This window comes from Equus asinus, chromosome 2, assembly GCF_041296235.1.
Source record: "Equus asinus isolate D_3611 breed Donkey chromosome 2, EquAss-T2T_v2, whole genome shotgun sequence".
NCBI lineage: Eukaryota > Metazoa > Chordata > Mammalia > Perissodactyla > Equidae > Equus > Equus asinus.
Genome location: NC_091791.1, coordinates 1,782,766 through 1,801,356, shown reverse-complemented (window position 1 = coordinate 1,801,356; position 18,591 = coordinate 1,782,766). Strand labels below are relative to the sequence as shown.

The 18,591-nt window shown below is 52.7% G+C and overlaps 1 protein-coding gene across 22 annotated transcripts in view; it reads left to right on the top strand.

The window, feature by feature from the left end:
• Positions 1-18,591, top strand: part of JAKMIP3 (Janus kinase and microtubule interacting protein 3) — a 128,153-nt gene that overhangs the window by 54,425 nt on the left and 55,137 nt on the right. For all 22 annotated transcript variants that reach the window (XM_070520666.1, XM_070480857.1, XM_070480855.1 and 19 more), the window contains exon 3: positions 12,602-13,099. In XM_070520666.1, the coding sequence (XP_070376767.1) occupies positions 12,602-13,099 (498 nt within the window). The remainder of the gene's footprint in view (positions 1-12,601; positions 13,100-18,591) is intronic.

Below are 18,591 nucleotides of genomic sequence, written 5' to 3'. Positions count from 1 at the left end.
AGTGTCTTCAAGGGGTTCCCTGTGGAACATGGGAGCTCGCATCGCGCTCCTTCATGATTCCGCCGGGCCCAGCACAGTTGGCCTGTCTGCTGCATCCAGGCTGTTTCCAAATTTTGGCTGATACAGCAGCCGTGCCGTGAACGCCTCTGTCTGCATGTCTTGGCCCACATGTGCCAGGACGCTTGTAGGATAAATTCTTGCACGGGGACTGCTGGGTCAGAGCATGACTGACAGAGTGCACCAGGGCCTTTTGAGATCAGAGAGGGCCCCTGGTGAGGTGGATGCTCAGCGAGGCGGAGGCAGAGGGAAGCTCCAGGAGTCAGAGCAGTGGCCGGTCCTCACTGGGCTGGGTTTGCTGGCGAGATGCCGGCTGCACTGGGCGGCCCCAGCACATTGGCCCTCCTTCCTACAGACATCCTAGTTGCCCTGGCTTGGAAAAGGGCTCTGAAATCTTTTTACCTCTGTTGATAGCTCTTTCTAGTTAAGACCCCTCAGGCTGCGGTTTCCAGACCTCTCGCTGTGTGTCAGAGTTCCCCGTGACCCTTGTTAAAAATATGGGCCCTCAGCCTCACCTTGGACCTGCAGAATCAGGAGCTCTTTGAGCCCTGGGCGCAGGGCCGTGTTTTAGCTGCTCCACAGCCGCTCTGAGGCTGAGCGCGACTTCCCTACAGGCTCGGCCTCAGGTCCTGCTGCCTCTGGGCTGCCGTCCTCCCTCCCTTCTCCCAGCTTCGCTCCGTGGCTGAGCCGAAGTGTAGGGGTGAAGGGCCTGGATTTCCTACATTAAAGAAACTTCCAGGTGGTGTAGAAGGTAATGATTCTTCATTGTCTTCTCAACTCCCAGGTGCTGTCGCTAGCCCAGAAGCAGGGGCTAGGGTAGGGGAAGCAGGAGGGGTCCAGGTAGACCAGGGACGGCAGAGGGCCCCCCGGCCACCGAGACCTGGGACATTCTCTGAGTCTCCCCCAATGTCATTAACCTGCCCCCTCCCCCTGCCCCACCCACCTGCTGGCTCCCACTGGTGCCACCAAGCCAGACCTGCACCTGCCCAGCCAAGCATCATTTATACATTATAGGTTTTAAAAAAATGCACGTGTGGGCCAGCCTGGCGGCATAGTGGTTAAAGTTCGTGTGCTCTACTTCAGCGACCGGGGGTTCGTGGGTTTGGATCCTGGGTGTGGACCTACATGCTGCTCACCGGGCCATGCTATGGCGGTGTCTCACATATAAAATAGAGGAAGATAGGCACAGATGTTACTCAGTGACAATCTTCCTCACCAAAAAAATATAAAAGCATGTGTGTGCATGCATGCGTGTGTGTACAGATAAAAAATATGGTGGATAGACTGGCACCCAGCACCCAGAATTAACACATGCTGTCATTTGGGTTCAAATATAAATGGCCCAGAACCTCACAGACCCCCTACCCTCCTGCCGAGGTGCTGGGTTCGAGGCTGGCTTCACCCACACCCCCTGAGAGGGCTGGCCCTCCCTGGGCCTCAGCATCCTCCTCTGAGACTGGAAATGATGGTGCTGGTCTTGTGGGACAGCCGTGAGGAGGCCGTGGGCTTGGCTCACGTAAGGGGCCCGATGGTGCCTGGCACACGGGGTGGGGTTTGGGGTTTCTGCCACCGCATCTGCCCCTGTGGGCGGTGAGCTGGGAGCAGCCCCTTGGTTTCCTTTACCCTCAGGATGTTTGTGGCGGCTGGAGCTGCCCCTTGTCGTGTTTCTTTTCCGGCTGTTGCCTGCGGGTTCCCTTCCCTCCCTGCAGTCAGTTCTCAAACAAGGACACGTCTGAATTGACCCTCTGTGTGTCCTGAGATGGGGCTCAGGGCTGAGGCTTCGTGCAGCCACTCAGAGACCAGGCTGCGGGAAGCGCTGAAGAAATCCACGCCTTCTGTCTGCTTGTCTGTCTCAGCGACCGGAGCTTTCCCACAAAACGCGGCGGGTTGTTGGCCTGCAAAATGCGTGCCTCCATCATGGCGAGGTGGGGGATCCAAGAGAGCACTGGTAATTACAACACCTACTGACAGCATCCGTCCTCATCCATCCCCCCGAGGTCTGCCCGTGCGCGGTAACTAAAGTCCTCTTTGCAACTACCAGACAGATTTATGTGACCCGACCCCGCATGGGGAGTTGGAGCCTTCTGTGTGATTTCCAGCTCATTTCAGATGCTCCTGAAGCACCCGAGGAGGAGGGCCTAGTTCTGGACCTCACGATGCAGTCACTGGACGGCCAGAAGGACCCTTCTTAGGACAGACCAACTCTTTCCCCAGGTCCCCAGGCATGCCTGGACAGGACAGAGCAGCCCCTCCCAAGCGGGTCTGGAGTCTGACCATGACCCCGGAGGCCCTCACGCCCGCGGGTGGCCCATGCAGCTTCAGTTCCCGGGTGCCGGCTCCTGTCTCTTCCCCGGGAGTTTCTAGCACGTGGGAATTCTGCAGCTGCACCCTCTCCTTTCGAGGATCGCGGTTTCCAGGAAGGAAGGTCCCCGCTAAGAACAGAAAGAAGCCCATAAGCATGGCAGCGACAAGCGCAGCGTTTCAGATTTCAGGCCAAGGGTTCATTCATCGCTGAGGGACACTTGAGTGAACTGAGACTTGACAGTAAAGAAAAAATGATTTAAATATAAACAGGCCCGCCCTGCTACCGGTCTTCTGTCAGGAGGTTTAAACAGGCCCATCTCCGATGAAGAAGAGCCTTCTGGGAAGAGGGAGGCAGCCTGGCAGGGAGAGAAGCTCAGAGGGAAGAGCCTCAAGGAGGCCCTGTCGAAGTTCACTCAACATTGTCTTAAAGAAAGTGAGGGGTTGGGGTCCTTTAAAGTGGAAGAAGCGGTAAAAATAATCAGAGCGACAGGGTCACCCATGTTTCCATTGCAGACTCGAGAAGGCTCCAGCTCTCCTGTGGGCACAGAGCAGCCCCCCGGCTGCACTCAGGGGGTCTCTACGGCAGGCCGTGACCCCAGTCATGCACAACCCTGGAACCATGTGCGAGGAGTGAACACAAGGGATGAAGGAGATGCACCCAGACATGAACCCTGCTGTTAGGAAACACTCTGAGGGTCGTCCAGGCCTCTGGCTGTGAATGGGAGGCGGCCCCTCCCCACCTCCAGGCCTTGACTGCCACTCGGGAAGTACTTACTGAGCATCCGTGTGCTGGCTGCTGGTTCCCGGCTCCCAGGGCCATGTCCCAGAGGAGGGGGACATGTAAGGAGCAGGAACCGGTAGCTGGGCAAGGTGAAGCCAGGTGAGCAGACTTGCTGGGCAGTGGTGCAATCACTCTGCTCGGCAATCAGGGAGGGCCTCCCCAACCCTAAAGAGGCGGCCTTGGGCTGAGACCCGGACCACAGGAAGGAGCCAGCAAAGGTGGATCTGAGGGTGGGTCGTTCTGGATGGGGTGAGTGAGGAAGCCAGAGGCAGGAATGAGCACGCCTTGCCTAATGCAGCCGGTGGCAGGGGAGGGTGACAGGAGGGTGGTCCAGAGATGAGGCCATGTTGGCCATACGGCGAGGCGGGGGGCAGTGGAGGGGACCTAATGATGTGCCGTCTGGACCAGGACCCTTGGGACAGTGAAGTGTCCTAAGGCAGACTGACACCTACTTGCGGACCTTGACTCAGTTGACAGTTGCTTTCAGCCCAGGTGTGTGCAGTGTCCTGGTCACAGGTCACTGTATGTCTTACTGTAGGGCCCTCTAAAAACACTGTGACAGTCGCTGTCTTCAAAATCTGATGAGGTGGGTGGTCTAGAAACACCAAGTGTTTTCCCTGTTTCGTCATGAGCGGTGAGAACCAAGGGGGAGCCAGACAGGGAGAGACGGAGATCAGGAGAGACGATTCCACGCCGGCCAAGGGGGGCACGTCCACAGCACGGGACCAGGCCCTGGGGGCCAAGACACCTGCTCTGTCCACGCAGAGATGTGGGAACAGATAACGGGAATAACCTCAAAATCCCCCAACGCAGTTATTTCCAAAACTCCTTTGGGAAATGCGCTTCCACTGCTGCGGGCGTGGGACAGCGTCACCCAGCACCGTGTGCCGGGGCCCTGGAAAGGCTGCAGACCCTCTCTGTCTCGTCAGTCAGACACTCACATACATCTCTGGGGAAGCAGAGCCCCGTGGGACTCTGTAGACAAAAACACTGCAGAAACAACACAATTGAAGAAAATAATGAGCCAGAGAGAAGGATGCCTTCCCCTTAAGGCATTGGAAGAAAAAGAAGTGAGAGAGCGTTCCGGAAACTAGGCTAATGTGAGGAAAGGCCACAGCAACTCACAGAATCGAGGGGTGTGAGGCTCACGTGGAAGAGGGGGCGTGCATCCATTTATTCAGAGGCAGGCTCTATTATATGTCGCCAAGAAGTAAGGCCGTGCTGGAGTTGCAGCTGTACGTGCCCCGGACCATGAAAGGAGGTGGGTGAGGCCAGCGAGGACGTGCACACATGCCAGGGTGTGTGTGCGCTCTGCTCCAGTGTTTATTTGTCTGTTCCTGTAAGGGAGCTAGTCCTGAAATGGCTGATCTCTAAAGAGGTTAGCATAAGATTATTTTCCTGGAAACATCATACAGAAAAATGTCCTTTTTAGTAGAAAAGTGGCGTCCATCGCATCTGAACTCATAGTGTTTCTGTGCAACCAGGTCTGCGTCTGGGCAGACAGGAGTGGGACAAGGGCATCCTGGACTCCTAGAGGTTTATTGGATATTCCCGAAACAACTTTAACTGTCCCATTCACATATTTCAGAACCCCATGACGCCATGTAACAGCAAGAGTTCCAAAATCCATTGTGCGCATGTTGGCGTATGTACACGCACATGGACACGTGTGGTAGATGTGTGTGCATGTTGGGAGGCGCACCCTCTATGAGGACCAGAGGTTGGGGGGCTGTCTTGAGCCATCAGCAGGACTAAAGGGCGTGGCACTGCATCCCGGGGGCCTGCTGCAGCCCCCCAGCTCCCAAGACTCCTCATTAGACCCCAGGTGTGGAATGCCAATGACTCTCTTCCTCGGCCTCACCTGGGGAGAGAGAGATTTTAGAAGATTCCCAAGACCCAAGCTACCTTCTCTACCTGTGACAATATGTTATCATTTTTGGGCAAGGGGCCCAGGCATCCGTGTTTTGTAAAGCTTCCCCCAGTGCCAATGTGCAGCCAAGCCCAAGAACCACTGCCTTGAAGGGTCCCTGCTCGGAGAGCCCTGCTCTTCGTCAGAAACTGCGGGTCAACAACTGCGCGTCTTTTTTGAGCTGAATCACTGGTGGCGGCTCATGAGGACCTCTGGGGTTTGGAGGAGAGGCTGTTGATGCAGGTTTGTGGAGCAGGGGCTCCACGAGGACGATCAGTCTTGAAGGGCAAATCCATCCTTCGCCCCCACCCCCCGCTGCTGACACCTTACCAGGGTGAATCAGCCCCAGTCGCCACCCTCGCTCCAAAAGGGAAGCAAGACATGTCAGTCCATGACACGAGGCAGAGAGGGGAAATGTGCTCAGAGACAAGGATAAAGCTGCTGTTTGTGCGCAGGAATTTACCGTCTGAAAAGCAGGTTCTCATTCTTTTCCTACCTGCAGCCTCTGTGGAGTGTGTGGTCATCTGGCTCCTCGAGGTCCAAGGCAGAGCTGGGACTCAAGGTCCATGAGTTCTGGGGAAGTGGAGCTGGCTTCTGGCCAAGCTGGAGAGCAGGCACTGGGGAAGGGTGGCCCTCAAGAGGCAGCCACCCTGGAGCTGGGTGTGAAGAGAAAGTCAGATTTGGATCCGTGAATACCGTGCATCTTCATATTCTCCTCTCTGGGGTCCTGTGGGCTGGGAATCTGCCTGACCTCCCTCTGGCTTTCAAGTCCAAAACCACTGGGCCCAGAGAGTTGCTCAGCCCCTGGCGAGCATCAGGAGTTCCATGCAGCTCCCGGCACAGGCCCAGCAAAGCGCCCTGGCCCCGGTCAGTACGCGACCCGCCTCCAACCCCAGGGCAGGGTGGACGGCCTGGAGGTCTTCAGCTGGGCCCTGAAGGAGGTCCCAGCATCCCCCACATCAAACCTCTGTCCTCAGGCTCCTGGAAACTTTAAGCTACTCCTTCCTCCTTTCAAATGTGATCTCAGGAAACCAGAGTCACAGATGCCTCCATCCAGCATCCAGGTTGCCCAAGAGCATTGTGTGAGGGGGACAGAAGCCACTGCTCTACCTGGGGGCCTGAGGTGGCCTCAGACCAGAGCTTCAGGGCCCAGGGACTGAAGTCCACGACACCCACCTGGCGGGAAAGGGTCCAGGCCTCCGCTTGGGCACACAGCCTGGCCACAACCGTATCCGGAGTGTGCACACCCCTTGCCAGGCCTTCTGGGCTGGCCCCCGACAGAGAATTCCCTGCAAGGATGAAAGAAAAACACGAGTGTTTTTCAGCATGTTTCGTTTCATGAAAGCTCATTGGAAACACTCGCATTGATCTGAGGCATTTGAAATAAGAAATATAGTCAAGCACCTGTTGACCATAGGTCAACAAATCCCTCGCTTCAGTAAGGAAGGAAAACGCAGCCTTTGTGGCTGGTACACGAAGGCGTGGTCAGTCGGTTAACGATGCTTTCACAGATGTCAGCGGAGTCCACACAGCGTGGAGTGAAAGTGAATGAGGATGAGGCTCCGAAGGGGGTGGAAGGACGAGCCGGGCACAGAGCAGGCTGCCCCAGGGCACAGGCTGTTCCTGCCGGTGGTCCCTTCCTTAACGTGGGCTCCCGCCAGCAAGCCACACGCAGGGGCTCAGAGCAAAGGCTCCGGGGCCGCCAACCTGTGGGGAGAAGAGGAGGCCGGCTCTCAGGGGAGCCGAGACTGGGACCTGCGCCCGCCTCGCTCCCGGGCAGCCGGCCACAAGGAGCTAGGATGCAGCTATTTGCCACGTGTGGATGACCACCGTGGGCGCCTAGGGGAGGGATGGGTGATTCTGGCCAGGTGGACAGGCCTGAAGCAGAAGAGGGCCTTCAGGGTGGGGAGGGGTCTCGGGGCAGAGATGCAGCTGAAGCTGGAAGAAATGGCAGGTGGCAGCTGCGCCCTGTGCAGTGGGTCATTTTGGTTTTTCCAGTGGTCCTTTTGCCTCTCCCCACCCAGAGGATGCTGAGGCCATGGCTGCGTGGCTCACAGCTGTCTGCCCCCCTGTGGAGAATGGAGATGGACGGGAACGAACCCCAGAACCCATGGCATGGGATCAGCAAGGGGTCCTATGGTGCAGAACCTAGTTAGGATTCTTCAGGAGAACTTTAGGAAGACTGAAATAATCACAATGAAAGACAGGAAAATGTCCAGGTCAGAGCAATCCAGTTACTATGAGAAAAAAAGAATAAGAAGCGGAAAACATCCCTACAGACAAAAAGCGTCCCAGCATGACATCCTCTAGGACAGGTGGGGGCTATGAGGGACAACTTCAAAAGGAACTAAAAGACATCAAGAACATGAGATAAGACATAAACAAAAGCATAAATCAGAATTAGAAAAATGTGTAAATAATGTGTCAGGATACACAAAAAAATAGAAATAAAAAAAAATTTTAGAAATAAAGAATAAACTAGAAGAAACACAAGAGAATACAAACACAACAAATAATGCTGTAAGAGGGATAGAGGTAAAAATGAGGGAAAATTTAAACAAAACAAGAAAGAGCAAAGGACTTGAAAGAAAATGACAAATATTGAAAATGGGCAAAAACAATCCCACATATGGATAATCGAAGGTCCTGGAGAAGAAAGCCCACGCAAGGAACAGCACAAATACTGAAAACTGTAATTCAAGAAAACTGCGCTAAAGTTAAAAAAAATAATAACAAGAAGAAACTACTTATGCAAAGAGCAAACCACAGGCCTGAAACTAGGACCGGAAACAACCAACACTGAGACGTGTTTGAGTAACATCAAAGGAAAGAAAATGTGGGCATCGAGGCAAAAAGAACATGTGACTTACAAGGGAAGAAAATTAGATCATCAGCAGATATTTCACGGCAGTAGCTTAATGCCGGAAAAAGAATGAGTAACATATTTAAGATACTCAAGAAAAAAAATGTGAGCTGAGGATTTTACATCCAGTAAAACTGAAGTTCAGGTGGAAGGGGCGTGGACAAGCTGTCGTCAACCTGCAGGAAGTCAGGGGACGTTCTTCCGTGATCACGTCCAGGGGCCTGCTGAGAGGGGGCCTCAGACCGCCGGGCCACTAGAGTGACGTCGAAGGTGGGGTGACTCTGTGAATGAGACCTCACTGGTGGGGAGGCCCTAGGAGGCACCCACGACCTGGGCTTAGTGGTGGCCTGGTAGGATTTGTCTGAGCAAATTCATTGGGAAAATGATATACTTTAGAATGCCGCAGGAAAAGAACTAAATGAGAGAACAGAGGGAGACAACACGATACGTGATGGCTGTGTGAGCAGAGGGAGAGAACATGGTGCGTGATGGCCGTGTGAGCAGACCATGCACACAAGGCATAACATGACCAACAGAACAGAGGAACGTGAAAGCCAACCATTTTCAGGAATCGTGATCAGTGGGGACAGAATTGATACTATAACCGTTGTATTTTAAAACTGTCGTACGTCTACCGTGGATAGAAGTCAGTAATTATGGATGTTCTAATTCTGTCGTCTTCTGTCTCCTTGAGAACAAGGACTCTCAGTGTGAAAGGATGGAGATCAGAAGTGACGTGGGGAAGCTGAACAGAAGCCGTACTTTCAACTGTAAGCTGTACATGTCAATAGGAACTTACACTGTTTAGCTTATATGCTTAATGATGGAAGCTGTGTGTCTGTCCCCTGGAAAGGCCTTACGGCTGTGACCAACACTGGAGCAGCGAGCAGCCCTCAGGTCCTGATTAATCTTGAAAGATCATTTCCCCTTAAAAGAGACCAGGGCGACTGGAGAACAGTTGGGGCAGGAAATGAGCACAAAGAGCCTGGAATATCTTGACTCACCAGAGAGCACGGGAGCCTGCTAGGGTCACGTCACATTCAAAGGATTCAGGGCCACCTGGAAGACGTTCCCACCAGCCACAAATGGACCCTCTCAGCCCCGCGAAGACTGACGAGTTGAAGCCATCAGCAGTGTTAAATCCACATGTTCCTAACAAAACAGTTAACAGGTTCCCTTCTGAGGCTGGCAAGGAAGCCGTTCATACCTTGAAACCTGGGGAATTTAAAAGAAGGAATCAAGCGTCTATCCCACTATTCCCCTGGGCACCAACAGAAGCATCCGCCCTAAGTGGAGACACTCCTCAGACCCATGACGCCTGAGAAGGCGAGAAGGCGAGAAGGCAGAGCGGTCGCAGGCCACATCAGCCAGCACCCTGGTGTTAGGAAGGTCCTGGGAGGCTGTGGGTGTCCATGAAGGAGACAGTTGTGGGATCTCAGGGAAACATCCCAAAAGCTTCTTTGGCAGAACAATTTTTTTAACAAGTTGTTATGAAGCTGGTGTGTCCCTAAAAAGATCTGAGTCATGTGGCGCTATTTTGGCTGGGCTGTTTAGGTTACTTAATTCACTCTTTTCAGTGCTCTTTCTGGGAGGGGAGCCTTTGATCCACCCCCAACATGTTGTTTTGAGACCTCTTGCTGTCTCTACTCCACCCACTTTCTCCCCCTCCTGCCAGCTGAAGCCCGCACTCCCCAGTGTCCTGGTCCACGAGCACGTCCCTTCCATCCATCAGTCTCCATGGTACCAGGGAGCTTGGCAGTTCACGGTCCACTTAGAGGATGGAGCTTCAGAGAAAAGCCCGCTGCTGGAGATGAGTGGTGAGGGACGGCAGAGATGGGAGCCCCGTGCATTTATGGAACGCCTTTTAGCCAACCTCCCAGGGAGCCAAAGGGACTGCGTCTTCATCTTCAGCACGTTTTGCTCAGAATCGCAGGTGAGCAAGGCAGCCTAACAACGATGCTTCGGTGCAGGAAGTGTCTCCTGGGAACGTCACATGTCTTGCCTGTTCCTCTTTTACTCAGTTGCCAAATCCCTTCCCATCCAGCTTGCGTAACCAAGGCAGCCTTCGTGGAGGATGCAGGATCCGAGGGGAGCCCCGCTGCACCGTTTGCGCCGACAGAAGCCAATTGCTCCAACCAGCTGATGGCACATTGGAGGCCATGCTGGGACCAGGGACGGAGGGAGGGAGGGAGGGTGGGCGTGTTGGTTTGATTCTTGACGGGCTTTTCCCACGTGTCTGGTATTGACTCTGGCAGAGTCACGGGCATTGGACTGAAGGGTAACCGTGAGCAAGTGTGTTATCACTCAGAACTGGTTGGATCGGAGCGAGGATTCAGCCCCATCTGACCTTGAACTCTTCCGCAGATACTCTTTCCTCCTCTGCTCTCCCTCCCTGCTCCAAAAAAGATCTGCTCTGTGACACAGGCTGCATCTCTTTTCTTTTGTCTGCTCATTGCCATCCAAGAAGTTTTCACGGAGATGAACGTCACCTCCTCTACGTGAGGGAAGGAGAGCTGGGCTCTGGATCGGCAGGTGCAGGCGGCACCTCTGGCTCCGCCACGTCCACCTGCTGCCCCCGACCCTCAGCGTCCACACCTCACGGTGGGGACAGTAGTGCCTTCCCCCAGAGCATGTTCTGAAATGGCACCAGTGGACTCCCCTAGAGAGTAGAGGATTATTAATTGTCACCCCCACATGACTGGGAAACACTGTCAAAAATCTTGCATTTTGCTGTCTTGAACTCAATTTCTACTGGAAAAAAGGGTGATTCATCTTAAATGGAAGATGGATAAATATCTTTCTGCTCTAGGCCTTTAGCAACAATTCAGTTCGCCAGCCAGAAACCCAAACAGCTGGACTGATGGTCACTCTGCCCCATGTGCTGCTGGGGAAGTGTCAGGGGCCCTGGGAGAGTCTAAGAGAGAAGCACAGCTATTAGGATTTCTTCAGGCGTCCTGGGGTCTGAGCCATCCTAAGGGAAGACTCGGGGTGGGATCCCACCAGACAATAGGACTGCTGGTCGGCGAGCACCAGCTGAGCGAGTCAGTGTCACACGTCCATCCTAATGGGAAAATAAGAGCGGACGAGGCTGACATGGCCGCAGTGTCCTCTCCCAGGGGGATCTGCTCTGGCACAGTCAGAGAGAGATGGCTGAGACACTTTTGGGGAGTGATAATTGCTGAGAAGAAAGTGACACAACGTAATAAGGGCGGGCGCTGTGGCAGGCTGGGCGCAAGAGCTTCTGACCGCGGGCGGCTGCAGAGACTGCCGGCCAAGGTTGCAGGAGGGCACTGAGGGCAGCGGGAGTGGCCCTGAGGAGGGGGGAAGCGGGCCTGGCTGGGGCAGAGTGAGCGAGGAGGGTGGAGGGCAGGCGTGTCCAGGGTTTGTGGGGTCAGAGCTTACACAGCTCTGCGGGGAAGAACCCCAGACTTCAAGGGGTGCCAGGCCCGTGGAGCGCGGCTGAAACTCTGGCTTGTTCTCCTGTGAGGATCCGCCCCTGGAGGCAGCTGGAGGATGCATGGATGATGCCCTCCTCCTCGGCTGTGAGAGAGCGCCACATTTATACTAAATGCACTGGCAGCCGGGGAAGAGGCTTATGCAGGGACCCAAGCGATGAGCTCTCTCCACAGAGAGTGGGAGCCGGGGAGGTGTCAGGAGGCGGTGCCGGGGGAGCAGGGAGGTGGATAGACTCGGGGTGCACTCTGAGGTGGGGTTGTCAGGATTTGCTGATGGTTTGGGGTGGGACGGGAGGGAAGGACGGGATCTGAGGACCATGGCCCCACGCAAGTTGCCATGGACTGAGGATGGAGACCTCGGAGCTGGGGGGCAACGGAACGTCTGTTTGGACACATTAAATGTGGGGTGTCTGTCAGTGGCTGCTTGTCTCTGGGCCCAGCAGGAAGCAGATGGCACCCGAGGCATGCCTGGAGGGAGGCAGTGAGGGGCTGAACTCGGTGCGCCTGCAGCGGGCCCTCTCCTGACTGTAGACCCAGGGCGGATCTGGATTCCAGCCATTCTTTCATTCCATAAATAGATTTTGAGCATCGACTTTGTGCCAGATGGCAGGTAGTGTGGTCATTTAGCCAAGGTCGAAGCTTCTAGATGAAAATAAAACATCCAGTAAAAAAACCTGAGTGTTTCCAAAAATCCAGGTATCAGACATCTTCCACACAGACGCTCAGCTGCTAGATGGGTTTCCCCATTTGCCAAGAATGTCACAGAAGGTAAGCGTGGCACCCCTCGTTATTTGGGCCGAAGGGGGTGGGGCCAAAGCGGCTGGAGGGCAGGAGCCTGGCCCCCTACAGGGCTGTGCCGAGAGCATCCCACCCGCTCTCCTGGAAGATTCATTTCAGAGCTGATGGTTTTGCCCTCCTCTGCATGGCCTGTTCCCAGATGAAGCAGCCAAGCAGATTTCTGTGGACTGTGTGTCTATGGTCTTACTTTCCAGGCTAGCAGCGCTTCCAGCCTCGAGTTCCCCTGTGGACACCTTTGGGTGCATATTCACACTATCCACCCATAAGTGTTGATTCCATTTTCAACCCCCATTTTAAGGAGACATTCTTGAATGGAAGATAGCACTCAAGTTTGAAAAAAACAAAAACAAAACTTTCTAAAATTTGTGATCAGGTTTCAGAAAATGCAGAGGTCAGTTCCCAAACAGCACATAGGTCCTGCTATTGTCTTTCAGGTCAGCAGAGTGGAGAGGGAGAAGAACCAGGAGCTGAAGCAGGTGCGGGAGCATGAGCAGCACAAGAATGCCGTGCTGCTCACGGAGCTCAAGACCAAGCTGCACGAGGAGAAGATGAAGGAGCTGCAGGCCATGCGTGAGACGCTGCTGCGGCAGCACGAGGCCGAGCTGCTGCGGGTCATCAAGATCAAGGACAACGAGAACCAGCGGCTGCAGGCGCTGCTGCACGGCCTGCGTGATGGCGCCCCCGACAAGGTCAAGACCGTGCTGCTGTCCGAGGCGAAGGAGGAGGCCAAGAAGGGGTTTGAGGTGGAGAAGATAAAAATGCAGCAGGAGATCTCTGAGCTCAAGGGAGCCAAGAAGCAGGTGGAGGAGGCGCTGACGCTGGCGATCCAGGCCGACAAGGTCAAGGCTGCGGAAATCAGGAGCGTGTACCACCTGCACCAGGAGGAGATCTCCCGCATCAAGAAGGAGTGCGAACGGGAGATCCGCAGGCTGGTACGTGGTGTGGGGCGTGGAGGTGGCGGGGGGCGGCGTGGGGGCAGCTCTTCTGCTTGGGTCTCGGGCCTGTTTCATCAGCAAAGCGCACCTCACATCATCTCTGTTGGTTCTGAGGACTGCAGGGATGCGAGCCTGTTAAAAGGATATGGTTCAGAACGCACACGGTCAGGCACACACAGGGCAGGCACAGCTCCAGCCCTCTGCCCCACCCCTACCAGCCACACCAGCTTTACTTGTCATTTCTAGTTTGGGTCAGAGCAAGACATCTTCAAGTTAATGTTCCCCCTTCCCCTCAAAAGGGTTTACTAAAGGATCGCTCTTCTTAGAGTCCTAGGTTAAGCTCGGAGCCAAGGAGGGACCAAGGTTTAGTTATGGCATGCTCCATAAATAGCAGGTTCTGCAGTCCGTCCAGCTCACTGGATCCAGAGAGACAAGGCCAGAAGGCCCACAGTGGGATGGTCATGGGTCCCAGAGGCCTTCCTGACATTCCTGTGCCGTGAGCACTATCTGGGATAGCATTGCTCTTAGGCTGGACCATCTGAAGTTGCCATCTTTCCAGGTCAGGAAGGGTCAAAAGTTGGCAGCTTCATCTGGTACACCCTAATGGTTCCAGAGACCAGGCATCCCGTGGCAGACACGGGTAGAGTCAGTGTTCTCAGAACCCCAGTACTAGAAGTTGAAGAGAATATTCAATTTCTTAGAAGGATTGCTCCTCGTTCTCCTCATCACTTGGAGCCTGGTCCTCCTTGGTAATTTGAGGGACGTGAGCTCTGCCTTAGAAGTGTGCTCCATGCCCCCTGCTGTAGGCTTCATCAGGACTCAGCTAGCTTTGCTGCTGGCCATACTCGGAGTCCCCAGGATGCCCCTCAATGGGGTGCAGCCAGCTTTCCAACCAGCACAGCTGTATACCCAGGCCGCCTCTCTCTACTTCCCTGGGACCCTGTTTTCCAAAGTGCCTCCAGGCTGTACCCCATGTTGAACTTCCTAGAAAGGGTGCCATCATTCTAGACCCACAGCCCAGAAGGGAAATGGAGAGCTGTGGAGCAAATACAACTTTGCCATGGTGTGCATTGGGGGCCCTCAAATGTTCCCAACCTGGAGGGTCCCCTGTCCTTTTCCAGGGTGTCCTGTTCTGAGCTCCCCCATACAACTCTCCATCCATCCCTGAGCCATGTGCTGGCACCACGTCAGCACCTGCTGCCTGGGTCCACACGACCCTTCTTCTGTCTTGTGGATTCAGTGCTCGCAGTGGAGGCAGGTGGCCTTATCTCTGTGACCAAAGGCTTAAAACAAAACCAGCGGTTCCCTCTGGTCCTCCCGCTTCCCTGACTTGGACTCCCCAGGGGCAACAACCTGCAACTCTTCTAGCTGATTCTTATGGATTTTATTCCAAATTCTCAAAAACATGCTCAAACATCTACTTCTTGATTTCTCAATTTTAGCTCCTCCTCTGCTCCCCCATGGCCTTCTGCCCTGCCCCCCACTCCAGCCACCCCCTAAATTCCATTGGCCAGGTCTCAGCAGGAGCAGATGATGCGCCCAAAACAGGTAACAGAAGAGACTTTAGTGAAGGGGCAGTTCACAAAGGTGCGGGCAGAGACCCACTGTGGGTGGTGACCGCAGCCGGGGCGAGCCATGGCCCGAGGGAAGAGGACAGCGTGAGGGCTGCAGCTCTGGCAAGGGCTATGGGACAGGAGCGTGGGCTCAGCCCAACCAGGGAGCCAAAGCTAGCAAATACCCAGACCTCCCATCCTCCCACCTCTGCTTTTCATGCTCCTGTTGGCCAAACACAACCAGAAGTCAGGAGGTAGGAGCACACGGCCAACCTCCTGGGCACAGAGCTGAGGGAGGGGGTGCGCAGTGGATCTAGGGGGGCATAGAGAAAGGCTGTCACTGTCACTTGTCCTTGGGACTTCATCTTGAGTTACGTGGATATTTGCTGTCTGTATCTTTACTGCACTGTTATTGCTACTTCTGTCATTCATGAAAGACCCAAGTGACTCACAATTACATTACCTTTCTTGCATGCACTTTTGTTTTCCTTGGAATTAATTTTTTCATTTGCTTAATTTTCTAAGTGAATGTCACTAATTCACTCCGAGTTTACAACGGGAGGGTAAATCTCCTCTCAATATTGTCAAAAACCTTAGACATCCATCCGCGTACCTTTCTTTGAGACGTCCTTCCTGGAGCGCCCTCTCCTCCTGTCTCCACCTCCACTGTTTTCTCCCTAAGCCTGCCCTTGTCCTGATTCCCTTTGTCCACATCCTGGGAACGCCTTCTATCCCTCCGGTGTCAGATCCCTCCCTCCCGTATCTTCCTCTGTTTTGATGTATACGTCTCATCTTGGTGGAACATGTCCTCTAACAGCTTCCAGGAACAGAGAGGATGGGGAATAAATCCTGTGAGACCTCGTGTGGATGAGCTTCTTGCTCTAACCTCACACTTGGTGTTCTGGCTGGCTATGGAGCTATAGGTCGGAAACTAATTCCATCAGGAACGTGACGGTATTTCTGCATTGTCTTCTAACTCCCTGGGTGGCTGTTAAGAAGTTGGATGCCATGCTGATTCCTGATCCCGCATTTGGCCCTGTTTCTCTTCCTGCCCACCACCAGAAGTTATAGGGTCTTCTCCTAGAGCTCAGAGCATCCTGAGGTCTTATGGCGGAGCACCTGTAATGTGAGTGTCTGTTCCTGTCAGGAGCCCTTTCTAACCAGAAGTCCGTGTCCCTATGCTCCAGAAAGGTTTGCTCTGTTGTTTCTGTCATTTTCCTCCCTCTCTTCCTTCCAGAACTCCTGTTAGTTAGGTGGTGGACTTTGGAACTGATATTCTTATTTTCTTATTTTTCTCTCCAACCTTGGCTTTTTGTTCCCCTTTCTAAGAAACGTCCTCAATTTTCTCTTCCAACTCTTCTGTTTGATTTTTTATTTATACTATCATACATTTCATTCTCAAAAATGTTTATTCTCTGAAATAAAATCCTTTTGGGATTCGCCTCTCACTCATAGATGTGATCGCATAGGTGTGACCTCATTTCTCTGAGAATAAGAATTATAATTGGCTGTTTGAAAAAAGTCTTCTTGGGTTCCTCTCATCGTCCATATTCCTTCAGGGGCCCTTTTTGCTTCTTATTCGTGCTGGCTGCTGCCGCTCACGTTGAAGGGTTTCCTTGAGTGAACGGGGACCCCTCACGTCCTGGCAGGGACCTGACAGGAGGCCCGGTGTGCTAAGCGGGGTCTTTCCTTTAAGGTGAACTGGAAGAAGTGCTGCCACTCTGTTGGGGACTTTTTCCTTTTATCTTTTTTTGTCTTTTCCCATCAAAGAATTCAAGTCAGCATGCTAAAGTAAAACAAAGAAATTAAAGACGTCAGATTGGAAGGAAGAGTTAAAACTGTCTTTTTTGCTGGTGACATGACTTTGTATGTGGGAAACCCTAAGGAATTTCCCAAAAAAGAACTGTTGAATGATTTCAGCAAGGTATCAGGATACAAATCACCATGCAAAAATCAGTTGTATTTTTATATACTAACAACAACAAACAATCCACAATAAAATTTTAAATTCTACTCATAATGGCATAAAAAAAGAATAAAATATTTAGGAATAAGTTTAACAAAAGATGTGCAAGACTTGTACACCGAAAACTGCAAAACATGGCTGAGAGAGACTAAAGATGAGCTAAGTAAACAGTGATCCCATGTTCATGGATTGGAAAACTCAATATTGTTAAGATGGAAATTCTCCCCAAATTAATATAGAGGGCAAGCACAATGCCGTTAGAATCCCCACGGGCTTTTTTGCAGGCATAGGCGAGCTGATTCCAAAATTTATATAAAAATGCAAGCATCTCCCTCTGTTCTGTGGGTTATCTTTTCATTCTTGGTGGTGTCGTTGTGTGATCTAAAGCTTTAAATTCTAAAATAGTCTAACTTGTCCATCTTTTCCTTTAGGGTTGGTGCTTATCATGTCTTGCTTAAGAAATCCTTTTATTGTGAAGTTAGGAAGATTTATCTTTTTAAAACCTCATGGTTTTGTCTTTCCTGCATGAGTCCTTGCCCCATCTGGACTGTGTGCTCGTATGTGTGTGCATGCCTGTGTGCGTGTTGTAAAGTCGAGACCCAGTTAGGTTTTTTCCATATGGATACACAATTGTCCTAGCAGCCCTTACTAAAAGACCATCTTGCCCCCGATTCACAGTGCCACCTCTGTCATGTGTTGAGTGAGCTTTCTAATTTCCTCCCCCATCTGTCCCTCTGGCTTTGTAACGCCTCCACTTCCAGAGGAACAAGTCTTCCCACTTTGTTCTTCTTCCAGAGTAACCTGACTCTTCTTGGCCCTCCAGACTTCCGTAGAAACCTCGGAGTTGCTTTTCCTAAAGAAAAAACTGCTGGAATTTTTATTGGGATTGTAACTAAACTGTGAAAGGGTCCATTTTAACAGAGGGTATAATCATGCTTCTCATACAATATACAATAAATCCAGGTCAAAAATTTTATTTAACTCATTAGTTAGGGAGGAAACAAGTAAAAAGTTACAACCAATTCAAATGAGGATTTGATCTAACGGGATTTATGCTCCCTACCTGGCAAAGATCATTTGCCATGCCACGAACAGGAATCGTTCCTGTCTGTGGACAGGACGTGTTTGCATTACCGACTGTTTCCTCCAGGTAGACGTCTGCTCCACAACCTCAGTGCAGCCTCCTCAGAGACGAAGGCGCCCACCTCTGTGGGGCTGGACAGCCCTCAGAGGCTCCAGCATTCCCAGAAAAAGGAGCCAGAAATCTTTTCTTGCTCTTTTCAGTCTTCCACAATTTTTCCCTGTAGAATTCATAATCAATTTAGGGAATCTCATTTATTTATCATTTCAGGGCTTGAAGACATACAATTAGCAAGAAGAGCAATATTTCCCCTTTGAGACATCCACCCCAATAGTCCAAAACTCTGCATGTCATGCAAGTCCAGTGGGGAGGGAGTCCACTGGGAGCTTGCATTCCACCCACCGCCAGGCTCGCCCCCTCCATCAGGTGTCTCTGTGAGAGGCTGGTCCCACATGGCGGCTGGGATGCGCTTTCTTCTGCTGGCCTTGCCCACAGCTTCCCCCAGCTGGCATCAAAGACACAGCTCCCCTCATCCACCTCAGCCACTCTTCCCCAAAGCCCAACAGCATTATATAACATATAAAATAATATTTTGTTTTTGTGCGATTTAAATGAAATAATGAAAAACACAAGTGACGTGCCCAGCCCGGTGCCCTGCACACAGGAGGCGCTCCAAGGGTTGGCTTCAGTGGTGGAGCCAGTTCAGGTCCCCCATGAGCCCAGCAGAACAACCAGGCTACGCCACCCAGAGCCAGGAGAAACAGTTAAATCCTTGTCTTGACCCAAGAACCCTGTGTGCTGGCCGGAGGTGCAACACCCAGTGGGGGCACAGAGGTCTCAAAGAGAAGCCGTGTGGAAGATGGACAGGGTCAGAAGGTGGGGACCAGCA